The sequence below is a fragment of the Cydia splendana genome, chromosome 22 (genome assembly GCF_910591565.1).
Source record: "Cydia splendana chromosome 22, ilCydSple1.2, whole genome shotgun sequence".
Taxonomy (NCBI): Eukaryota; Metazoa; Arthropoda; class Insecta; order Lepidoptera; family Tortricidae; genus Cydia; species Cydia splendana.
In genome coordinates, this window is record NC_085981.1 from 5,385,575 (window position 1) to 5,406,890 (window position 21,316).

General features: G+C 38.6%; 1 protein-coding gene across 2 annotated transcripts; it reads left to right on the forward strand.

Annotated features, from left to right (window-relative positions):
- Window positions 1–989: 989 nt before the first annotated feature.
- Window positions 990–19,830, forward strand: LOC134801480 (glycine receptor subunit alpha-2). Of its 2 annotated transcripts, none has more exons than XM_063774086.1 (9): window positions 990–1,037; window positions 1,963–2,156; window positions 3,884–4,085; window positions 4,979–5,205; window positions 8,131–8,213; window positions 8,628–8,762; window positions 17,854–18,030; window positions 18,439–18,644; window positions 19,657–19,830. In XM_063774086.1, the coding sequence occupies exons 2-9, from the start codon at window positions 2,044–2,046 to the stop codon at window positions 19,828–19,830; spliced, it is 1,317 nt and encodes a 438-aa protein (XP_063630156.1). In that variant the 5' UTR covers window positions 990–1,037; window positions 1,963–2,043. The 2 variants fall into 2 exon arrangements, with proteins under 2 accessions (XP_063630156.1, XP_063630157.1); XM_063774087.1 differs by having other exon boundaries at window positions 991–1,037; window positions 3,902–4,085.
- Window positions 19,831–21,316: the final 1,486 nt, after the last annotated feature.

Genomic DNA, 21,316 nt, shown 5'->3' on the forward strand with positions numbered 1-21,316 from the left:
TATCTGTGGTCGTGCACGCAAAGGGCCGTCAAGTTGTGTCAACCCTAATAATTGCTCGGAGCAATGCTGAGCCGAACCGAGCCGAGTTAGTCCGAAGTCAGGAGTGTCTCCCCACTGACAGGGTATAGGAGCATCGCATACCGGAAGTTTAGTAGCTTCGTGGTCCTATCTACACCACTGTATAATACGAAGTATCAAATTATGTTGTTCCTTCGTTGTGTTACCATTATCAAGAATATGTGTTCATTTTAACTTTTTAAATGTTGTTTATAATCGCGTTTGTATGTTTACTGTACATAGTTATATCTTTTATACTCGATACAGACTGAGTAATATAGTGATTGTGTATTAAGTGTGGATGACGTCAATGTGAATAAAAATGTGAATTCTGTGAACACAGCAGTGACATCTGTTTTGTACCAATGCTAAATTACTAACCAAGGTAGAAAGTATAGGTCCCTAGGTATTACAAGCGTACCTACTAGGTACTTATCTACTATTTCAGTCAATGGGTCAATATAGGACCCCATCGTGCATTAGGCAAAAATATTTCTGAAAGTTTATAATACACTGCCACCTGAGTTTTAGTTTAGGTTCCTAAAGTCCTGACTTAAGTTTTATTAGTCAGCATCAAAAGTATATGCGTCAAATGTATATCTATACCTATCTACCGTTATCTAAATCTAATACCGTCTTATAATGTGCAGCAATTATTATCTATAAAACTATAATCTTAAAAGTCTGAAAGTTATTCAAAAATCTCAACAAGTTTAAGAATAAAACGATAGTTGAGATATGCCCTCATTGATTGCTCCAATTATCTTACGTTGCACGTTCACACTATATAAAAAGGTACCTATTAAGTAATGAAGCCCCACAAATGACATCCAAGCAGCACTGTTATAGGTACCGCATTAGTTATACGGTGCGAAGGGGTAAGAAAGCGTGATGTAAGACAATGCAGTGTAAAATATTAGATTTACCGTCATGTGGTCTTTCTTTGGACAAATTTAAAAGGTGTAATTGAATCAGTGTTTGTAAGACTTCTTTTTATATAGAAAATCAGAGACATTTTGGGAAATAGAAGGGAGATGTGCTTGATAAAATAGGACAGAAAATAATGTTTACTCATTTTGGTGTTTGTGGATAAGCTAGGTAATTTTAAAGTGCCTTAGTTGCCTTACCTTTCGTATGTGTGTGGTAAAAACGCAAAACGTTGAGTAATAATTTGATCAGGATCCTTATCATACCTACTCAGAGGAGAGAGTATGTGTTGGGTCTAGTTGCAGCATTGCTCTATTTAATAATATTGAAAGTGGATTTTTTGATTGTCTTAAAATATAAGACAGGTACGGTAGGATCATGGTTGCATGCGGTCGAATGCTGATAGCAACCCTGAGGCACCCCATCTAAAGCGGGGTCGGCACTCGTTGGTGGTTTTAGACGGTAGTCCTCCACTGGTTAGTCCGTCATTCCCCCTGGTTCCCCCGGACCAGGTAGCATGCGTAAATCCATTTCCCTAACGTAAAAAAAAGGGTAGGATCATTGGTTTGTTACTAAAGCCTTGTGAGGTCCTGCGTACAAAATTTTGTAGACCGTCCATAAGTAATACTTACCTAATCCAAATTTTATTTCGATTAATAGGTGATGATGTAGTGCATAATTGTTTTCCTTCGTATTTTCTCGGAAACGTTCGTATTTGTCATGCTACTTCAGTCATCCTCAGTACTTTTTGTACCGTGACTGACTGAAATAGCAAGTCACGTTCGTTACGTTCGTACGTTCCCGTGAAAATACGAAGGAAAATAAATTAATTATGCACTACATCTGTACTAATTCATGGGAAATATAACAGTGAGCATACTTACTATACTAAATATACTAAGGTACCTACATTTTTCTTTGCATCGTCATAATTTTCTTACAATAAAACTGTAAAATAAAATGTCAGTTTTCCAATAGTTAGGAAACTCCGAAGCAATTATGAAGCATTCACAAAGGTGACAAAACATTAGAATTTAGATGAAAGTGGACTATAAGTGAATGGAACACATATTCAATATGAACTTTAGAGTGGCGTGGTGTGGTATTCTTTTCTCTTTCGTGCTTGAGGGAAACGCTGATGCTGGAAGAGTGCAGGCCGCTGTCAGTTTTTTGTAAGTATCTTTACGTCTTCCCTCATATTTACTTACCGATATGCCAACATATATACATATAGTTTCTAAAGTTGCGAAATGTTCCACATGGAAAGGTTTCGGATTGGTCATGGATTTTTCAAAATACTTTATGGGAAACTATCCAAAATTGCGTATGAAAAATTTCAGATTTTTTCCATAACTTTCCTAACATTTTTGGTCACTTTCTGGAACTTGCACAACTGTAACCAAATAAGCATACCTACATCATAAACGAGTAGGGTGACTGCAATAGTTATTGGCCACTACGTAGTAATTGGCCACTCTTAACAATAAGACTTCTACCTAATTGGTTTAGGTTTAAAGACATTTATTCTCATAAAGACAATACATCACTGACATGAGAACATATTTAAAAATACATATTTACATCTATTTTCGTCGTCGCAACATAACAAAAATAAGACAAGTACATATTTAATTTTATTAGGATTATCTGAAAAACATAAATTAACTAACACGTTCAACTCGTTTTATATTATAGGTCTGTCTGCAATGACATGTTTAGCAAGTTCCTTTTTAAACGAGTTAAACGCGTCGATATGTTTAATATGTGAGGGTAGGTTGTTATACATGCGCGCACCCTCAAAAGTAATCATTGATTTGCCGTAGTTAGTACGAATCTTCGGTAAGATAAGAAAACAAGCGCGGCGGCTATGGCGAGTACAGGGGTTCGGAACATTTCTTCTACTTTTAAATGACAAGTTCGTGTGTATTTTCTTATTTAAAGTTTTACGTATAAAAATGCAACTGTTGTAGACATATAATTGTTTAATACTCATTACTTTTGTTTCAGCGAAAATTTTTTTTGTAGGTGTTAGGTAGTGATAATTAAACAGCATTTTAATTATTTTATTCTGTAAAATTTGTAGTTCAGCCAATCTTGTTTTTGCAGCACTGCCCCAAATTTCAATAAGGTATAGCAGGTGTGGTTTTACAAGCGCATTGTAAATAGTAACTTTTTGGTTTTTAGGTATATACTTAATAGTGTTATGAAGAGAACCTCGCAGGGTTACCAATTTCTTTTTTATTTGTTCTATATGATTGTTCCAGGTTAGGTGTGTATCCATGTAAAGGCCGAGATATTTTTCATGAGTTTTTTGTTTTAAGGGGATGTCATTTATTGTTAGAGGTGCGTGTGTAGGAATGGGTTTGTTTTTGGCTTTAAATATTACGTAGCAAGTTTTGGAAACATTAATAGTCAACAAATTACATTGCAACCATTCGTAAAGGATATCTAGATCATGTTGAGCTCTAGCAATGATATCATGTATAGATGAACCAAAATAGAATAGACAGGTGTCATCGGCGTAAAGAGTGATGTGGCCATTTAGATCTAGTTCATACACATTGTTAATGTAAGCTAAAAATAGGAGGGGACCCAAAATCGAGCCCTGCGGAATGCCACATGTTACGGGACGTTAATTGACTTGTTTCTTTCTGATTTGTTAGGAGTGGTTAATAATATAGCAGTCACCCTACTTATCTATTGCTTGGATAGCTCAATTGGATAAATCAACTGCCCAAGGATCGAGTCAGGTCACAGGTTCGAATCCTGCAAAAGGACTTATATTTTTCAATTTTGCCAATATTGTGCTTTCATTTACCTAGTACCATAATTTTCCCCTGTCCCTTTCATAAAAGTAAAAACCAGGTAGGATTAATTCTCTGCAATCCCGCTCATCCAGGGTTGACTGCATTTCCAGAACAAACTCTTCTTACCAAGAGATCGAACTGAAGTCGGAATCCAGCCTGTCCCTTCGCGACATCCTGCCAATCAAAGCGAAGTACTACGACAAGAATAGGGCTCCGAAGTTATTGGGGCAACCTACTATAGTGTACTTCCATGTTACTGTGCTGTCCTTGGATTCCATTAACGAGGAGAGTATGGTGAGTAGCTTTTTTCGTCAAAAGTTGTATCATAATAACTACTAAGGCCCACTTGCACCATTCCACTAACCCGGGGTTAACCGGTTAAACCTGGAGTTACCATGGTTACGATTTGACACTGGGTTGACGGTTAAACCGTTTTATCCCGGATTAGTAGAATGGTGCAAGTGGGCCTAAGGCACTGTGGACACAATCTATAAGGGAAGTCCGTCTACAAGGTCTCTACATCTACAGGAAGCGTCTACATACAGAAGGTCCATTTAGGGCTGATACAGAAGGACTTTAACCCAACTGCAATTTGTATGAGAACTGCACGCCGACTGCACGCCAACTGCAATGTCGGCGTGCAGGTCCCATATAAGTTGCAGTCGGGTTGCAGTCCGTTTGTACCGGCCCTTATAGAAGGTCGATAGAGCCAAAGGAGTGAAAAAGCTTTCTAATTGTGTCTGAGTGACGTACAAATACGAGAGTTCTTGTTCTATGACAGTCTTCCCAGCAATACATTTTTATGCCGGTCTTCTCCACATTGATTCATACATTTACATAATTAATAATGACAAAAGACTATTATGAACTCTAAGTACCTACCGACTAGAAATAAAGTAGAATTTGGCTAACGTACATACCCATTGTTATTTATGTATTTTGACAGAATTTATTTAAATTTGACAGAAGCCTTACCGTATTTAAGGTTAATAAGGTCAACTGACAACTACAGAAAGAAAAAGAACCGATCATTAAGTGTGCATCACGAAATGGACCCAGCTCAGCTCAGCATAATGCTATAAAGCCACCGCTGGTCTTCCGTAGGGCCCATTCGGTGATGCCATAACAGATTAGTCAGATACCTGCTTAACACATAAAGACATCAGCTTTTTCTTCTCCATTTCCAGACGTACGTAGCAGATATCTTCCTAGCTCAATCCTGGCGGGACCCTCGCCTCCGTCTGCCAGAGAACATGCACGAGGAGTATCGGATCCTGGACGTGGAATGGCTCAACAAGATCTGGAGACCAGACTGCTTCTTCAAGAACGCCAAGAAAGTCACCTTCCATGAGATGAGCATACCGAATCATTACTTGTGGCTGTATCATGATAAGACGCTGCTTTATATGTCCAAGTGAGTTGTTTTGACATGTTTTTTGATGGAACTGATCTGCTTACCTTGGCCCAAAGAGAACCAAGCAGCTATTGCTAATGCAATAATTTTCTTTATCTAGTAAAGGGAAGTAATAATAATAATACAGTTATAGAAATAAATAATCAATATATAAATAATCCTCTTGTGACAAGAGACTTGTGCCCAGCTGTGGGCCGTATATACATTACAGTGGGCCGTATATAAAATCTATTAATGTATCAAATCGCTGTCCCAATATTACATCAGGGTTCTTTGTTACATTTTCAAGATAGTTGAAATTCGACTTAATGTCACTATGACAATGTTCAAATTTCAGTTCGATAAAAGTTAAACATAGAACCCTGTAATATTGGGCCAGCGAAATGCTACTAGATTTCCTTTGGTCCGTTTTCATAACTATGGTTTTCGTAACTGGCTGCCAAAGAAGATTAATTTTTCCTATTTCATAATTAATTATCAAACAAGAATTTACTTTCTGGTTTCGTAACTGGTTATGAAATAAGTTTTTTTTCTGTTTTCGCCTGGATTGGCTACGAAATATGAATTATTTTTCGCTGCTTCGTAATTAGTTATCAAACAAGAATTTATTACTCTTTTAGAAATCGAGTTTCGTTATTAACTTCGATATATTTTTTGGAAGTTAAGTTCCCCTTTTGTTGCCAATTTACCCTGTGAGTGACTGACTGGGTAAATTGACTACCTACAAAAGAGAAGAGAGCAACATCCAGGCTCTTTCTGTACCAATTTTGATTAAAAAAAAAACTTAGATACAATAAAAGTACCTACATAGATATCTCTACAGTAAATTAGAGAAAATAGAAATACGAATATTGTAAGTCATCTACGAGGGGTGTTCAAAATATTCTCGGTATGAGAATGAAAACAAACAAGTACGAAAAGTTTGATATTTTTATTTTTCAATATACTCCCCCCCTATGTTCATACACTTAAGAGATCGATCAATTATTTTTTTTAATCCCTCATAAAAATATTTTTTATCTTTGGTGTAAAAATGCTCCTCCACTGCCGCCTTCAATGCTTCATCGTCAGAAAATTTATTTCCACGCAGATCCTTTTTAAGATTGGGGAACAAAAAGAAGTCGCTGGGGGCTAAGTCCGGGCTATACGGTGGGTGAGTAACAGTTTCAAACCCACATTCAACAATAGCTGCCTTGGCAATATGAGCAGTATGGACGGGGGCGTTATCATGCAGAAGCAGAACACCTTTGGTTAACTTTCCTCGCCTCTTTTCTTTGATTGCATCCTTTAACTGACGTAGAATATTAGCGTAGTACTGTCCTGTGATACTGACACCTTTTTCTTTATAGTCGATTAGTAATACTCCTTCACAATCCCAAAATATCGTGGCCATGACCTTGCCAGCTGAAGGCATGACCTTGAATTTCTTGGGATGAGCTGAACCCTTAATGTGCCACTGCATGGACTCTTGTTTACTCTCTGGGTCATAATGATGAACCCAGGTTTCATCTCCAGTAACTATTCTTTGCAGCACCTCATCAGGATTTTCACCGCACAGGTCAATAAAATCGGAACAACAAGCAACACGCATGTCTTTTTGAAGCCGAGTCAGCATTCGCGGAACCCATCTTGCACTTACTTTTGACATATTAAGATGGTCATGGATAATATCATGTACGGTACCAATAGAGAGATTGGTTACTTGAGCTATAGATTTTACTTTCACTCGACCATCTTCTAATATAAGTTTTTCCACTTTATCTATATTTTCTTGTGAAGTAGCTACTACAGGCCGGCCAGGTCTAGGGTCATCTTCAATACTCTCCCTTCCACGTTTAAACTCGCTTGACCACTTTTGAATGGTAGATAAAGAAGGAGCAGACTCGCGGTAAACAAATCCATTTCCTCTTTTATGGTTTTTTGATTTTTACCCTGTTTTGTCAAGAATTTTATGACGCATCGATGTTCTAATTTTGTTAACATTGTCAATTCGCACATGATGTCCGTGTTTGTTCAGCAATTGCAGAAAAACAAAAGAACATCTCGGTTCGAATTATACTTTTTTTTAATGTCAACGAATAAACCTTAGCGGCCAGTAACGAAAGAAATTTTAGAAGAGGTTGTAAGATATCAATACCGAGAATATTTTGAACGCCCCTCGTACTTTAATTTTCTAGATTTGTATAGATACAAAAGCTTGTTAAAACAGAGTACCCTTAGTAACAGTAAAATAAAAGAAAAATATGACCTAACTTCCTTTAACAAAAAATATAATTTTCACTTCGTAATCATTCTTCTTAGTCTAATCTAATACATAAATGGAGCAATAATCTCAATGCAGTGGCCGGTAGTTATTTTGTGTCGTTTTACACGAAAAGGTTAGTACCTTGTGTATCACATGAAAATGTCCAATTATGAAAAAAGAAAAAGTAATAAGTTGTGATAATTAATTACTAACGAAGAAAAAATACTCGATTACGAAAGCAGAAAGTGAATTCTTGTTTGATAATTAATTATGAAACAGGAAAAATAAATCTTCTTTGGCAGCCAGTTACGAAAACCATAGTTATGAAAACGGACCAAAGGCTATTAGACCAAGGTACCTAAGTCTCCAACGATTTTGATAGCACACGCAGTGCTAGTGTTAGTTATAGGTATATCCTAATTTCATAGAAGTTTGACGTTTAAAATAACACTTGCACTGCGTGTGCTATCAAAATCGTTGCAGACTTTTCTTGGTTCAACTCTATGGTCTCTATGGGTGTACCGTGTACCTCAGGGATCAATATTGGAGCCCCTCCTATTCGTTATCTACATTAATGTTCACCTGCCATACCTAAGCTTATAAAGACCCATGAGGTAGACTTCTTCAACTTCTCAATTATTCTCCAAAGTCGCGTAAACTGATGATCGTGTTTTGTTCAGATTGACGCTGGTGTTATCGTGCGCGATGAAGTTTGAGTCCTACCCCCACGACACGCAAAGCTGTTCCATGATGATAGAAAGTTGTAAGTTTTCTCAATCTTTCCGTAGTATAATAGGTAAATAATATATCCAAACATTTGTTTATGAAAGTTAGCACACGTTGCGCAGTACCTACACCGGCATTCTAAACGTTCATAAACGTTCCGTCATCATGTTGCCAATCAAACTGAGATTCGGTCAATTACTCAGTTATCAGTCAAACTGGCTCTGCGGAGCGAGGTAACTTCCCTCAGGCCGTAGTTTAATGTGGCCATTCTGTACTGTGGCCATCTGTATGAAATGCTATTCCTTATCGTGCGATCGTGGATTAGCACAGGAGTACCGCGACAGTATCTCGCCCGTGAGACAGACTGCCCGTCCGTCTCTAATTAATTCAGTTAGAAAAAGACAGGACTGTCGCGGCATTTTGGTGTCGGTTACCATTTCCCCTGTTCCAGTGTCGCACACGGTCCACGACCTGGTGTTCATCTGGAACCTCACGGATCCGCTGGTTGTCAACCCGGACATTGAGTTGCCCCAGCTCGACATATCAAACAACTACACTAGCGACTGCACTATCGAATATTCCACTGGTAAGTATTGTAATACCACAGAATATAGTCTAGTAGTAATATAATTACAATGTAGTCGCGAGTGAATTTAATCGCCCATAAGGTTACTTCTGATTACGAAAATGACCTCATACAAGTGCGAAATTATATCAAACTATCCGAAATCAACAAATAAAAATCTCGACGCAATCAAATGTTATCATTGCGGCGAAATCACCGAATTAAATGGATTCTACGATTGGATTGATAACCAAACCAAGATCAAAACATTGAAATGCAAAAAATGCAGCAAGCATACAAGCGTAAAGGTATTTATCAACACTATAATAAAGAAAAGTGAAGTCGGTGGTCTGCCCACCTGCGACACAAAATATTACATTTACTCAACAGATGAGTCTAAAACTAGGCAGGGCAGGGGCCCGCTCTGTAAAGGCTCGAACTGCAAACAATCAACATTCACGAAAGTTATCGACCAGGATCGATTTCTTAACAGAGAAATAATAACTTTTGTCAACATTGTGGCATTATAAACGAGATTACTGCAACCAGTTCTTCGCTTCGTGATGCACCGATTGGCAAAAAAGTCGGCGAATGGCTAACACAGAATAGACTAGAAAAATCGCGTCAAGAACAAATCCAAAAAACCTGAAAAGGTTCGACCAAGTACATAACCCAAGAAGAGCTAGAAAGCAAGACAATATGGACAACAAAAAACCAACTATGCCCACGATTGAAATATCAAATAGCTTTCAAGGTCTCCCAACCGATAATGAAGGAACTGTTACGCCAACAACTTCAGTGGCCGACGAAAGTGACCGTAAGGCAGATGACTATGCGAGTGACTCAAGCACCTACAGCAAACGCAAACATCGAACAAGCCCGTCGTTCCAATTTAAGACAGCAAAGCGAAGGCGTCCCCAGGAGCCTAAAAATGCTCGTGAATCAGTAGTTGTCAACCAACACACGGAAGATAAGCCCACAGTTAACAATGAAAAACAAAATACGACGAAACGTCTCCCGGCAGTAATCTGCACCAATGACTTATGGTTGGATTCCGCCACAATATTTAGAGAAATTCTGCAGCTCGCTCAAAAATATAATTGTGGCGTGAAATGTGACCGCGAATCGGGTAAGATAACCTACACGCCTAAGACCCTTGAAAACAGATGTCAACTTATAAATGAACTGAAAAACAGAGCAGACTTTGAATATCACACGCATGGAACAAAGCTCGAGAGGCGTCCGTCGAAAAAATTCGTTGCTAAAGGTGTACTTTCAAGTGGATATACCGAAGAGGAAATAATACATGACATTGAAACTAGGTATGGTCTAAAACCAGAACGGGCCTTACCGCTCAAAAACTCAGCGCTCCTCCTCATATTTAATGGGGACACAGACACGCGTGATATAAAATGCATCTCGACAATACTCTGTCAAAAATCAAAAATAGAAAAGTACAAAGTAAAGATAACAGCAGTAACACAATGTAAACGTTGTCTTAATTTCGGCCATGTACAAGCACACTGTGGTATGAAACCCCGCAGTGACACTGAAAACGTAATAGACAACGAAGGTAACACATCACACGTTTGCTCAAACTGCCGCCAGCCTGGTCACACGGCAAGACAAGCCAAATGTCCCCTATTCCAAAAAGAAATAAACAGGCAGCGTGAAAGACGTCTCCAATTAATAAATGCTAATAAACAACGCAACACATTTATATCTAATCAAATACTTTCAACAACCCGAGCGGAAACATCATATGCTAATGCTACAAATGCTACAACAACAAGACAACAGTCAGACAACACACAAAATGTTACATTGACAGTAGGGCTTCCAATACCGGGATCCCGGGATCCCGAAATACCGGGATCCCGTCTGTTTAAACGCATTTTTTAATACCGGTATTTTTTAATGCATTACCGGGATCCCGGTATTTTCAAAAACAAGGAAAATGTGCGGATTATACCGTTTAAAATCCTATAAAATGATTAAATTCGGCTGTATCAAGAACATTACTTGCCCATTTAATTAAAGATCATTTAATTGAAACAATATCTGTGCATATGCGTTAGATAAATATTTGGTGATGAATTCTGATGTTCAGGATATGATATTAATATAATGAGGAGGCAAACTGTCATTGTTGCAGTCTGAGGGCTTACCGCGAACCAATTGTGGAAATATAGGATCTCCCTATTTTCCCAAGGACCCGATATGCATAAAACGGTGAGAAAAAGCTTTGAGTATCAAAAACTAAGGCATATGCAAAGACCGTTTGTATCATTTGTATAGGCTGCATTTTAAGGATTATAAATATTTTGGAAAGAGTAAATACACAGGTAGCTTAGTTTTAATGAAGAAGAACATAATTTAGGGCATAATGGCTTGGCTACACATGCTGTACTCCATACGCATCACGACTTTGTGTACCTATCTGTTGTGTCGTAGGGCGGGCGTATATGAAACGCCTTCTTGTACACCCAGATGATCCAGTACGGTTACCATCAGTTTGTCACTGATATAAACGCCGTCGAGAACGTAATTTACTTTCTATACATCTCGCTCGCACTCGCATATTAGTGCAAACGGGATGTATAGAAAGTAAATTACGTTCTCGACGGCGTTTATGTCAGTGACAAACTGATGGTAACCGTACAGGTATACACCAAAGTTTGTTTTCGATCGAATACTTGTAATATAAGAGGAAAATCTGCACGTGAGCCTTCGAAAATTTGAATAAACGGTAAAATACACAAGATAACCTGAAATATATTAAGTGATTACCTTTGTATCAAATCAGCCTTTTTAGTTTTTACCACCAACTGTAGCATTTCTCCTTCGAAGCTTGGTTTGTAGTTCCCGTACAGTCATAAATGAATACATTTTTCTTGATAAATCGCAAGTATTAGTAAATAATTCGCAACCATACGCTTGACACAAATCGTAAACAATGACGGATCACAGAGACGACATCTGTCCTAACCTTTCAGTGTGCCTCCTCATTAGTTATTTTATATGGTTCCTATTTTTATTTATTGTATTTTGGTATGTTTTTGTAATATATATAATATATGAATAAAGAGATATGTTATTAGTTTTTAAAATGATATCAAAAAGTAGAAAGAAATGAGCAAGGAATTATAGTATGGCTGGTTTATTATGTTGAACTAAAAATGAGACTGGTGAAGTCAACAAGGCGGATAAAATGATTGCCAATCTGGAGGGTGAAATAATAATTATTGCAGATGGCGATTATTGTTTAATATCCTAAGCTAAGGACATACATATCTGGTGTTACAGTGAGCCTTTTTTTATAAAACTCAAAAATTTTAAGCGATTCATAGTAAATACCGGGATCCCGGGATCCCGGTATTGATGAAGACAGTTTCGGTATTAATACCGGTATTGAAAGAAGTCCGGTATTTGGAAGCCCTAATTGACAGCTACACAAGGAAAAACCAATGTGACCTTGGAAAAAGTGTTAAACATTCTCCAAATAATGCAACAGCAAATGATGCAACAAATTGAGCAGCTGACAATGATCATAACCGAAAATGCATAACTTAAATCAAATAGCTAAAATAAATAAACTTCGCATCTTACATTGCAATGTGTGCGGATTGAAGAAAAAAATTATGGAAATCAAACATTTAATACAAAAATATGAGCCTCATATAGTAGTACTCAATGAATGTAATACAGATTTTGACAAGTATACGTATATTATATCGAATTATGACAAACTAACTGATACGACACAACCTCACCTAGGCACAGCTATGTATATAATAAAAGGTCTGCGATGGAACCAAATACAGCTTATACCTGGGTTTGACGATGGCGAAAGAAAAATAGAAGGAGTCGCAATCAAACTATGTACAAACCAAGCAACTGGAAACCAAATTACGATTAGAGGGCTTTATATACCACACGTCTCCTACGGGCACATAAAGAGACAATTACAACACCAACTTGAAGACGATAACTGCATCAATATTGGTGATTTGAACCTAAAAATGAGGACACTCAAACATCGCAGAACGGTAGGAGCAGGACTAGCTATTCAAAAATACATTGATGAAGGTCACTGCAAACTAATTCATACAAATAAACCTTCAAGACCAAACTACGCTGGCGAACAAATCCTAGATGTCGCTCTCGTTACTGGTTCCTTGCAACATGAAATTGGTGAGGATTGCCGGCAGATCGAGTCGATATCATCAGACCACATGCCGTGGTTGTTCACAATGACCTTACCCACAGAGTTACAAATACAGAAGTTTAGATGTATGAAACTACTCCTAACTGACAAGAAGACGCAACAACTGTATCAAAAAACTATCGAAGATGGCTTAGATCCAAACGAAACTATTGGAAACGACAGAGCGTTAGAAATGTATATTCAAAAACTTGAGGATGTAATCACCAATGCCTTAGATCTAACAGCACCGGAAAAGGTTATAAAACAGAAAGATAGTCTTCCGTCTAACATTCAAAACCTTATACTCTGGCGAAATGAATTAAAACAAAACGTTAAAAAGACACGCGGTCACCATATTGCAAAACAACTTTATAACGAAGCTAAGGCACAAGTGAGAGCATCATTGGAATTGCACAGGGAAAATGGCTGGAAGAAAATTATCGAGAGCAACAATGATAACAGAGCTAAATTGTGGAAAATACAAAGAACACTTAAAAAACCAATTCCAAAATTACCTATGCTACCAGGTTGCACGAATGAAACTGATACTATAAATACTTTAGTTGATGCTGCTATAGTCAAAGACTCTATAATCTCAGAAACTGATTCTGGAGTTGAAATAACAACCCCATTTCAACCACTAGAAGAAGCATCACCAGAAGAGGTTAAAAGGGCTATATTCAGTTTTAAAAATAAAAAAGCTCCAGGTCCCGATCGAATTAAAGTGCACGCTATTAAATTAGCCGGCCCAGCATTCTGGAAAGGATTAGGAAAAGCTATCAACTATGTACTGTCTACAGGATACTATCCAAACAAATGGAAACTTGGCGAGTGTATATTCTTGCATAAATCAGGAAAAAACCACAAAGACCCTAAGTCATACCGACCTATCACATTAATAAACATAATGGGCAAAATCTGTGAACGAATTATGTACAAAAGAATAATGGATGTATGCAGTGTACTAATTCCCAATTTCCAACACGGATTTATGAGCGGTAAAGGAACCAGCACCCAGATCCTAAGGACATCCAAGTTCATCTGTGACGCACTGGCTGGGGGTCACAGTGTAGCCATGATATCAACCGACCTAAGCAAAGCTTTTGACTCTATTAACCATAAGGGACTCACACGTAAACTCCAAGATGCTGACATACCAAATAACGTCATCAAGCTTATTGAAAACTATCTTACCAATCGAAAAATAAGAGGCAAATACAGAACGGTTACAGGAGAAGAAAAAATTGTGCCCAACGGTGTACCCCAGGGGTCTATATTGGGACCAGTGATATTCAATCTCTACGTGCACGACCTACCGAATACAAAAATCGCGGGACAAATGCTCTCCCAATACGCGGACGATCTTTGCATATTAAACGCATCTGAAACACCTGACCATGCTACGACAAGGGCTACATGGGCGGCTGAAGAAATTATAGACTACTATGAACGATGGGGTTTACAGTGCAATGTGGATAAAACCGAGTGTATAATGTTTACAAGGAAACAATCCAGAAGCACTTCGAGAAAAGGCTACAAACCGACTGTGAAGCTTAAAGGGTCAGTACTAGGGCTTCCAATACCGGGATCCCGGGATCCCGAAATACCGGGATCCCGTCTGTTTAAACGCATTTTTTAATACCGGTATTTTTTAATGCATTACCGGGATCCCGGTATTTTCAAAAACAAGGAAAATGTGCGGATTATACCGTTTAAAATCCTATAAAATGATTAAATTCGGCTGTATCAAGAACATTACTTGCCCATTTAATTAAAGATCATTTAATTGAAACAATATCTGTGCATATGCGTTAGATAAATATTTGGTGATGAATTCTGATGTTCAGGATATGATATTAATATAATGAGGAGGCAAACTGTCATTGTTGCAGTCTGAGGGCTTACCGCGAACCAATTGTGGAAATATAGGATCTCCCTATTTTCCCAAGGACCCGATATGCATAAAACGGTGAGAAAAAGCTTTGAGTATCAAAAACTAAGGCATATGCAAAGACCGTTTGTATCATTTGTATAGGCTGCATTTTAAGGATTATAAATATTTTGGAAAGAGTAAATACACAGGTAGCTTAGTTTTAATGAAGAAGAACATAATTTAGGGCATAATGGCTTGGCTACACATGCTGTACTCCATACGCATCACGACTTTGTGTACCTATCTGTTGTGTCGTAGGGCGGGCGTATATGAAACGCCTTCTTGTACACCCAGATGATCCAGTACGGTTACCATCAGTTTGTCACTGATATAAACGCCGTCGAGAACGTAATTTACTTTCTATACATCTCGCTCGCACTCGCATATTAGTGCAAACGGGATGTATAGAAAGTAAATTACGTTCTCGACGGCGTTTATGTCAGTGACAAACTGATGGTAACCGTACAGGTATACACCAAAGTTTGTTTTCGATCGAATACTTGTAATATAAGAGGAAAATCTGCACGTGAGCCTTCGAAAATTTGAATAAACGGTAAAATACACAAGATAACCTGAAATATATTAAGTGATTACCTTTGTATCAAATCAGCCTTTTTAGTTTTTACCACCAACTGTAGCATTTCTCCTTCGAAGCTTGGTTTGTAGTTCCCGTACAGTCATAAATGAATACATTTTTCTTGATAAATCGCAAGTATTAGTAAATAATTCGCAACCATACGCTTGACACAAATCGTAAACAATGACGGATCACAGAGACGACATCTGTCCTAACCTTTCAGTGTGCCTCCTCATTAGTTATTTTATATGGTTCCTATTTTTATTTATTGTATTTTGGTATGTTTTTGTAATATATATAATATATGAATAAAGAGATATGTTATTAGTTTTTAAAATGATATCAAAAAGTAGAAAGAAATGAGCAAGGAATTATAGTATGGCTGGTTTATTATGTTGAACTAAAAATGAGACTGGTGAAGTCAACAAGGCGGATAAAATGATTGCCAATCTGGAGGGTGAAATAATAATTATTGCAGATGGCGATTATTGTTTAATATCCTAAGCTAAGGACATACATATCTGGTGTTACAGTGAGCCTTTTTTTATAAAACTCAAAAATTTTAAGCGATTCATAGTAAATACCGGGATCCCGGGATCCCGGTATTGATGAAGACAGTTTCGGTATTAATACCGGTATTGAAAGAAGTCCGGTATTTGGAAGCCCTAGTCAGTACTGGAATATAAGGAAAGCGTAAGATATTTGGGCGTGATACTGGACAAGAGACTTAGTATGAACGAACATGTTAAGAAGGTAATCGCTCGAGCTAAAAGTGTGAGAGGAATGCTTTCTCCAATAATCGGATGGTATTCTAAAGTAAATATAGAAACAAAATTAACCGTGATTCAAGCATGCCTACTACCTATTATCGATTACGGTATAGTACAACTACTTCCAAGAATTAGCAAGACGAACCTTCAATCAATTGAGCGTCAGTACAGAATGGCATTAAAGTCGGCTGGCAACTTCCCTAGATCACTTCCAACATCTATCCTATGGGAAATGCTTGACGAAGACCCATGGCACATAAGAGTACATGATCTACACCATGATATGATACGGAGACTGGATAAACTGTGCATTCAAGGGTTAGATACTCCAGGTCCAACGTACACAAGATACGGTCAATTCAACCCAATGTTGCTCAGCACAAGAATCGGGGAAGTGCCATATATAGATAAGCTAGGGAGGGGTAAACGCGTCAGCAAGCGTAAAATTCCTCCTAGGGCTCCTTTGTTATGAATGAAATCTGAATTCCTCCATAACCTAATATGTAAAATATACACATAGATTAAATTACTAGATCTTTAAGACATATGTAATTTTACCCACAACCGCTAAGCGGACATAATTTGTAACAAAAAAGATATACAATAAATATGTTTTCACCTTCACCACCACAGAATAACTAATAGTACTACCGTACAGAAAATTCACTCCTTCACAAAAGTCAGATTTAGGTATAAAATTATACCTATACTCACCGCCTGCAACAAAATTGAAACTTATAACCGCGTACGAACCGTGAATCTTCTTTGCGCGAGCGCCACGTTACACGACTATCGTGCGAGCCGAGCGGCCTGCACTGCCATACGCCTGCCCTGCCCGGGAGGTGCGCCGGCCAAATGTACCTAAACTGCGTAGTGACAGCCCCCTGGTAATACATCTATTTGGGCCAGATAGCATCCTTCGATAACAGGCAGTCTAAAGAAATCGATCGACGCATCGAAAGTGCCTGGAAGAGCTTCTGGTCCATGAAGACGCTGATGAAGGGTAACCTTTCACTGACACTAAAGCGCAAACTCGTCGACATGTGTATCCTGCCTATCCTAACCTACGGCGCCCTAACTTCGTCATAAACGGAAGCCCAGAAGTCCCGATTCGAGATTTGCCAACGAGCATACTAGGAGTTCGCAAAACCGATCGGGTTAGGAACACGGGACTGCGCTCCAGAACTGGAATCGTAGATATGGGTGCCGTTAAGCTCAAGTGGGATTGGGCGGGACACGTCTGCCGTATGCACCCGGATCGGTGGACCAAACTGGCTACTGAATGGACACCGCAGACAAGCCGGCGCAGAGGCAGACCAAAAAAGAGATGGCGGGATGACCTCGACGCTTTTCGCAGCGAGTGGCGGGAGCTTGCACCAAACCGTGATGAGTGGCGGAAGAAAGGGGAGGCCTTTGCCCAGCAGTGGGACACAAAAAAGGCTATTAAAAAAAAAGTATTGTAATGATCAATGTTGGCATCAGGGAAGTGTGCGGGCAGGGACAACGGACGTCGTATAAACGCAAACCTGTTCATGCTCCTACACGTAGGTCATGCCTCAACTCTAAGTTTCTGTCAGGATAAATACAATTTGTATCTCATTTCCCAATCATTAATCGTATTCCAGGAAATTTTACCTGCTTAGCTGTGGTATTCAACCTCCGGCGGCGGCTGGGCTATCACCTGTTCCACACATACATACCCTCGGCGCTCATCGTCGTCATGTCCTGGATCTCCTTCTGGATCAAGCCTGAAGCCATCCCAGCCAGGGTCACACTTGGAGTCACTAGTCTTCTGACTTTGGGTAAGTTTTGGAAGTGTTTGGTTGCGAAGCATCAAGGGTGTATATTATAAAACTTGTGCTAGATGGGCTACCACCTGTCCTACACATACATATCCTCGGCGCTCATCGTTGTCATGTCCTGGATTTCCTTCTGGGTGGATGGCCACAGTGAGTGGCCATGTTATGTCCCTATTATGATTTATGTCATGGTTGTGATTATTACGAGGAAATATTCAAAGTACCAAAGGGCTCTACTTTTTCACCGGACACTTTCTGCTACAGGACAGGAAAACAATATATACTTTTCTCTGTCCATCTTAGGAGAATGTGTCCGAGAAAAATGTAGATGTAATAACCCCTTAAATCAAACCCAAGGTCATTAGATACGAAAAACCGTAGTCGTGTTACAATTTTTGTCTTAAATTCCAGCCACCCAAAACACCCAATCGCAGCAAAGCCTGCCCCCCGTCTCGTACGTGAAAGCCATCGACGTGTGGATGTCGTCCTGCTCTGTCTTCGTGTTCCTCTCGCTCTTCGAATTCGCGGTGGTAAACAACTACATGGGGCCGGTGGCTACTAAGGCCATGAAGGGGTACTCTGATGAGGATCTGTCCAGGGATTTAGATGCGTTTAAGGTCAGTCTACCATCGTCCACACAATTAACTGGCATTAAGCCTTGACACTACAGATCCAAGCCTGACAACTAAAGTGGTCCGATCTTCGAATTTGCGGCGGTGAATAACTACATGGGGCCGGTGGCTACTAAGGCAATGAAGCGGTACTCTGATGAGGATCTGTCCAGGGATTTAGATGCGTTTATGGTTAGTCTACCATCGTCCACACAATTAACTGACAATGACATTACATTAAGCCTTGACACTACAGACCCAAGCCTGACAACTAGTGTTCCGCTCTTGGAGTTCGCGGTGGTGAACAACTACATGGGGCCGGTGGCTACTAAGGCTATGAAGGGGTACTCTGATGAGGATCTGTCCAGGGATTTAGACGCTTTTAAGGTCAGTTTACCATCCGCAAGACTATTAACTGGTATTAAATCTAACATAAAAGCAAAAATACGAAAATGCCCCATACAAAAATATGAGTTACCAATAATTTTCTATATGAAAATTTCGCAATTTTGGAAATTTTCCGGCGGCACATTGTTCCATTCTTCAAGTTTGCAGTGGTGAACCGCAGTAAATGGCTACTACTATTATGCGTGATTGGGCAATATTGAAGAACTTGAAAAGCCCTGTTAAATCGAAAACATACTATGAGTTGGTTTCCCCTCAAATGGCTCCTTAAGCCAGTACCTAAAGATACAGATTATAGGTACTTAGGAAAACAAAAGACAAATCAACTGAAGGCGATTTTTTTTTTCACAAAGTCAAGGATAATTAAATCTAGTTTCGGCTTCTAACTTAGGTACCTATATACAGCTTAAAACCGGTCTTGACGTAGTTTGGAACACTGGAAAATTAGAAATAAGAATCTAAATCCCAAAAGAATTCTCGCTAAATTCATTATAAAATACTGGCATTAAAACATATTTTAAAATTCCACTCTCTCATCATCATTCATCATCTCATTTCCTTTGGAAATGCTTACTTTTCATTATATCCCAAATAACCGTTTTTTACTTTTCAGCACATATTCCCAAACTCCGTGGACCCCCGCGCCAGTACCTCCGCCTCTCTCCCTCAATACGAGACCTTCTGCAACGGGAGAGAGACAGCAGTATACATCGATCGGTTCTCTCGCTTCTTCTTCCCCTTCTCTTTCTTTATACTGAACGTCGTCTATTGGTCTACTTTCTTGTAAGTTTGTGATGACTTTAAAAAAGTTATGAAAGATAGTTTGTTACATTTAAGTTAAAATGAAATAGTGTATATTTAGGTACAAAATAGACGAATAAAATGCTAATAACTTAAACTTTATAATTTTATTTTCTCTGCGTCATAAATACTGTTAAATACCTAACACACATTAAAATACTTATTTTTATTTTATTTATTTAAGGATCACCAACGGATAATACATCTACACAATTACATAGAAACAAGGACATTTAAACATAACAGATGCTTAGCCACTTATAGGAGTTATAGGTGACCACAGCTCACACGTGTATATATCAAAGAGAGTATACATATAAACAACTAAAATTTACTTAAATTAACTTAAAGTTACTTAAATTTACATAGAGTAGAGAAATATGAACAAGAAAACATGTGTAAGCATGCAGACATAGACACTTGAAAACATGTGTAAGCATGCAGACTTAAAACACAATGGCGAAATCGAATGTTATGAAAACACCAGTGATCCGTTGTTCTTAAAGGATGACTACAACGGTCCGGGCACGGGCCGGGGCGCCCGACACTTCAGTTTTCTATAAAAGCATCACGTATCATCACGGAAACCCGTCGGGAGCCACGTCCCGGGCCCGGACCGTTGTAGTGAGTCATTCTTAACCCTGGAACCACTTGAAGTAAGTAGTCAGTGAATGTATTAAACTTTGTTGACTTTATTTGTCATAGACATACCGTAGAATGGGGTGAGTATATAGGGATTACGAAGGCAGTTATGAATGGGGTGAGGAGGGATGGTAGGGGGATGAGATGGTATTTTTAGACCAGAGTTATCACATTGTTAATTACGTAAATATTTTATTCTTTGAGAAGTCAAGCTATTGTAATATTGTGTCAATTCTAGCAATTGCTCCATCTCACTCAATTCCTATCCTCCTTAACCCCGACTACGGGGTGAGCTGGGATTTCCTACTATTTTGTGTTTATCGTTGAATCTATGAAATGAAACGACAGATTATCATTAAAAAACTAAAGTTCATACTACCGGAACACTTTTCAAGTATATAAACCAACGTGCCACATATATAAATAAACTTTTATTGAGGTTTGAACTTCGGATTTGTCCCAACTCACCCCATTTTACGGCACGAGTTGTTTACTCTGAAATAGTTGCTGGTGTATTTGCAAAAAAAATGACAAAAAAACTGTATGTACCTATTTAGACAAATGTCTCTTCATCAATTTCATCATACATAAAGTTAAGAACCATCCATTGGATTGGATTCACAAATGGTAATGAGCTGTGCAAGAAATATTACCAAAAGTTGGAAAAGTTATTGGAAATTTCAGTAAAAATTCACAGGAAACAAAGGTAACATTCATTTTGGAAATGTAAAATTATGATTCCCATACAAAAATAGAAGTACCAATCCGAATTTTTCTCTGTGAAAACTTCGCAATTATAGAAATTTTCCCGACGACAGTAACTGTTAGCT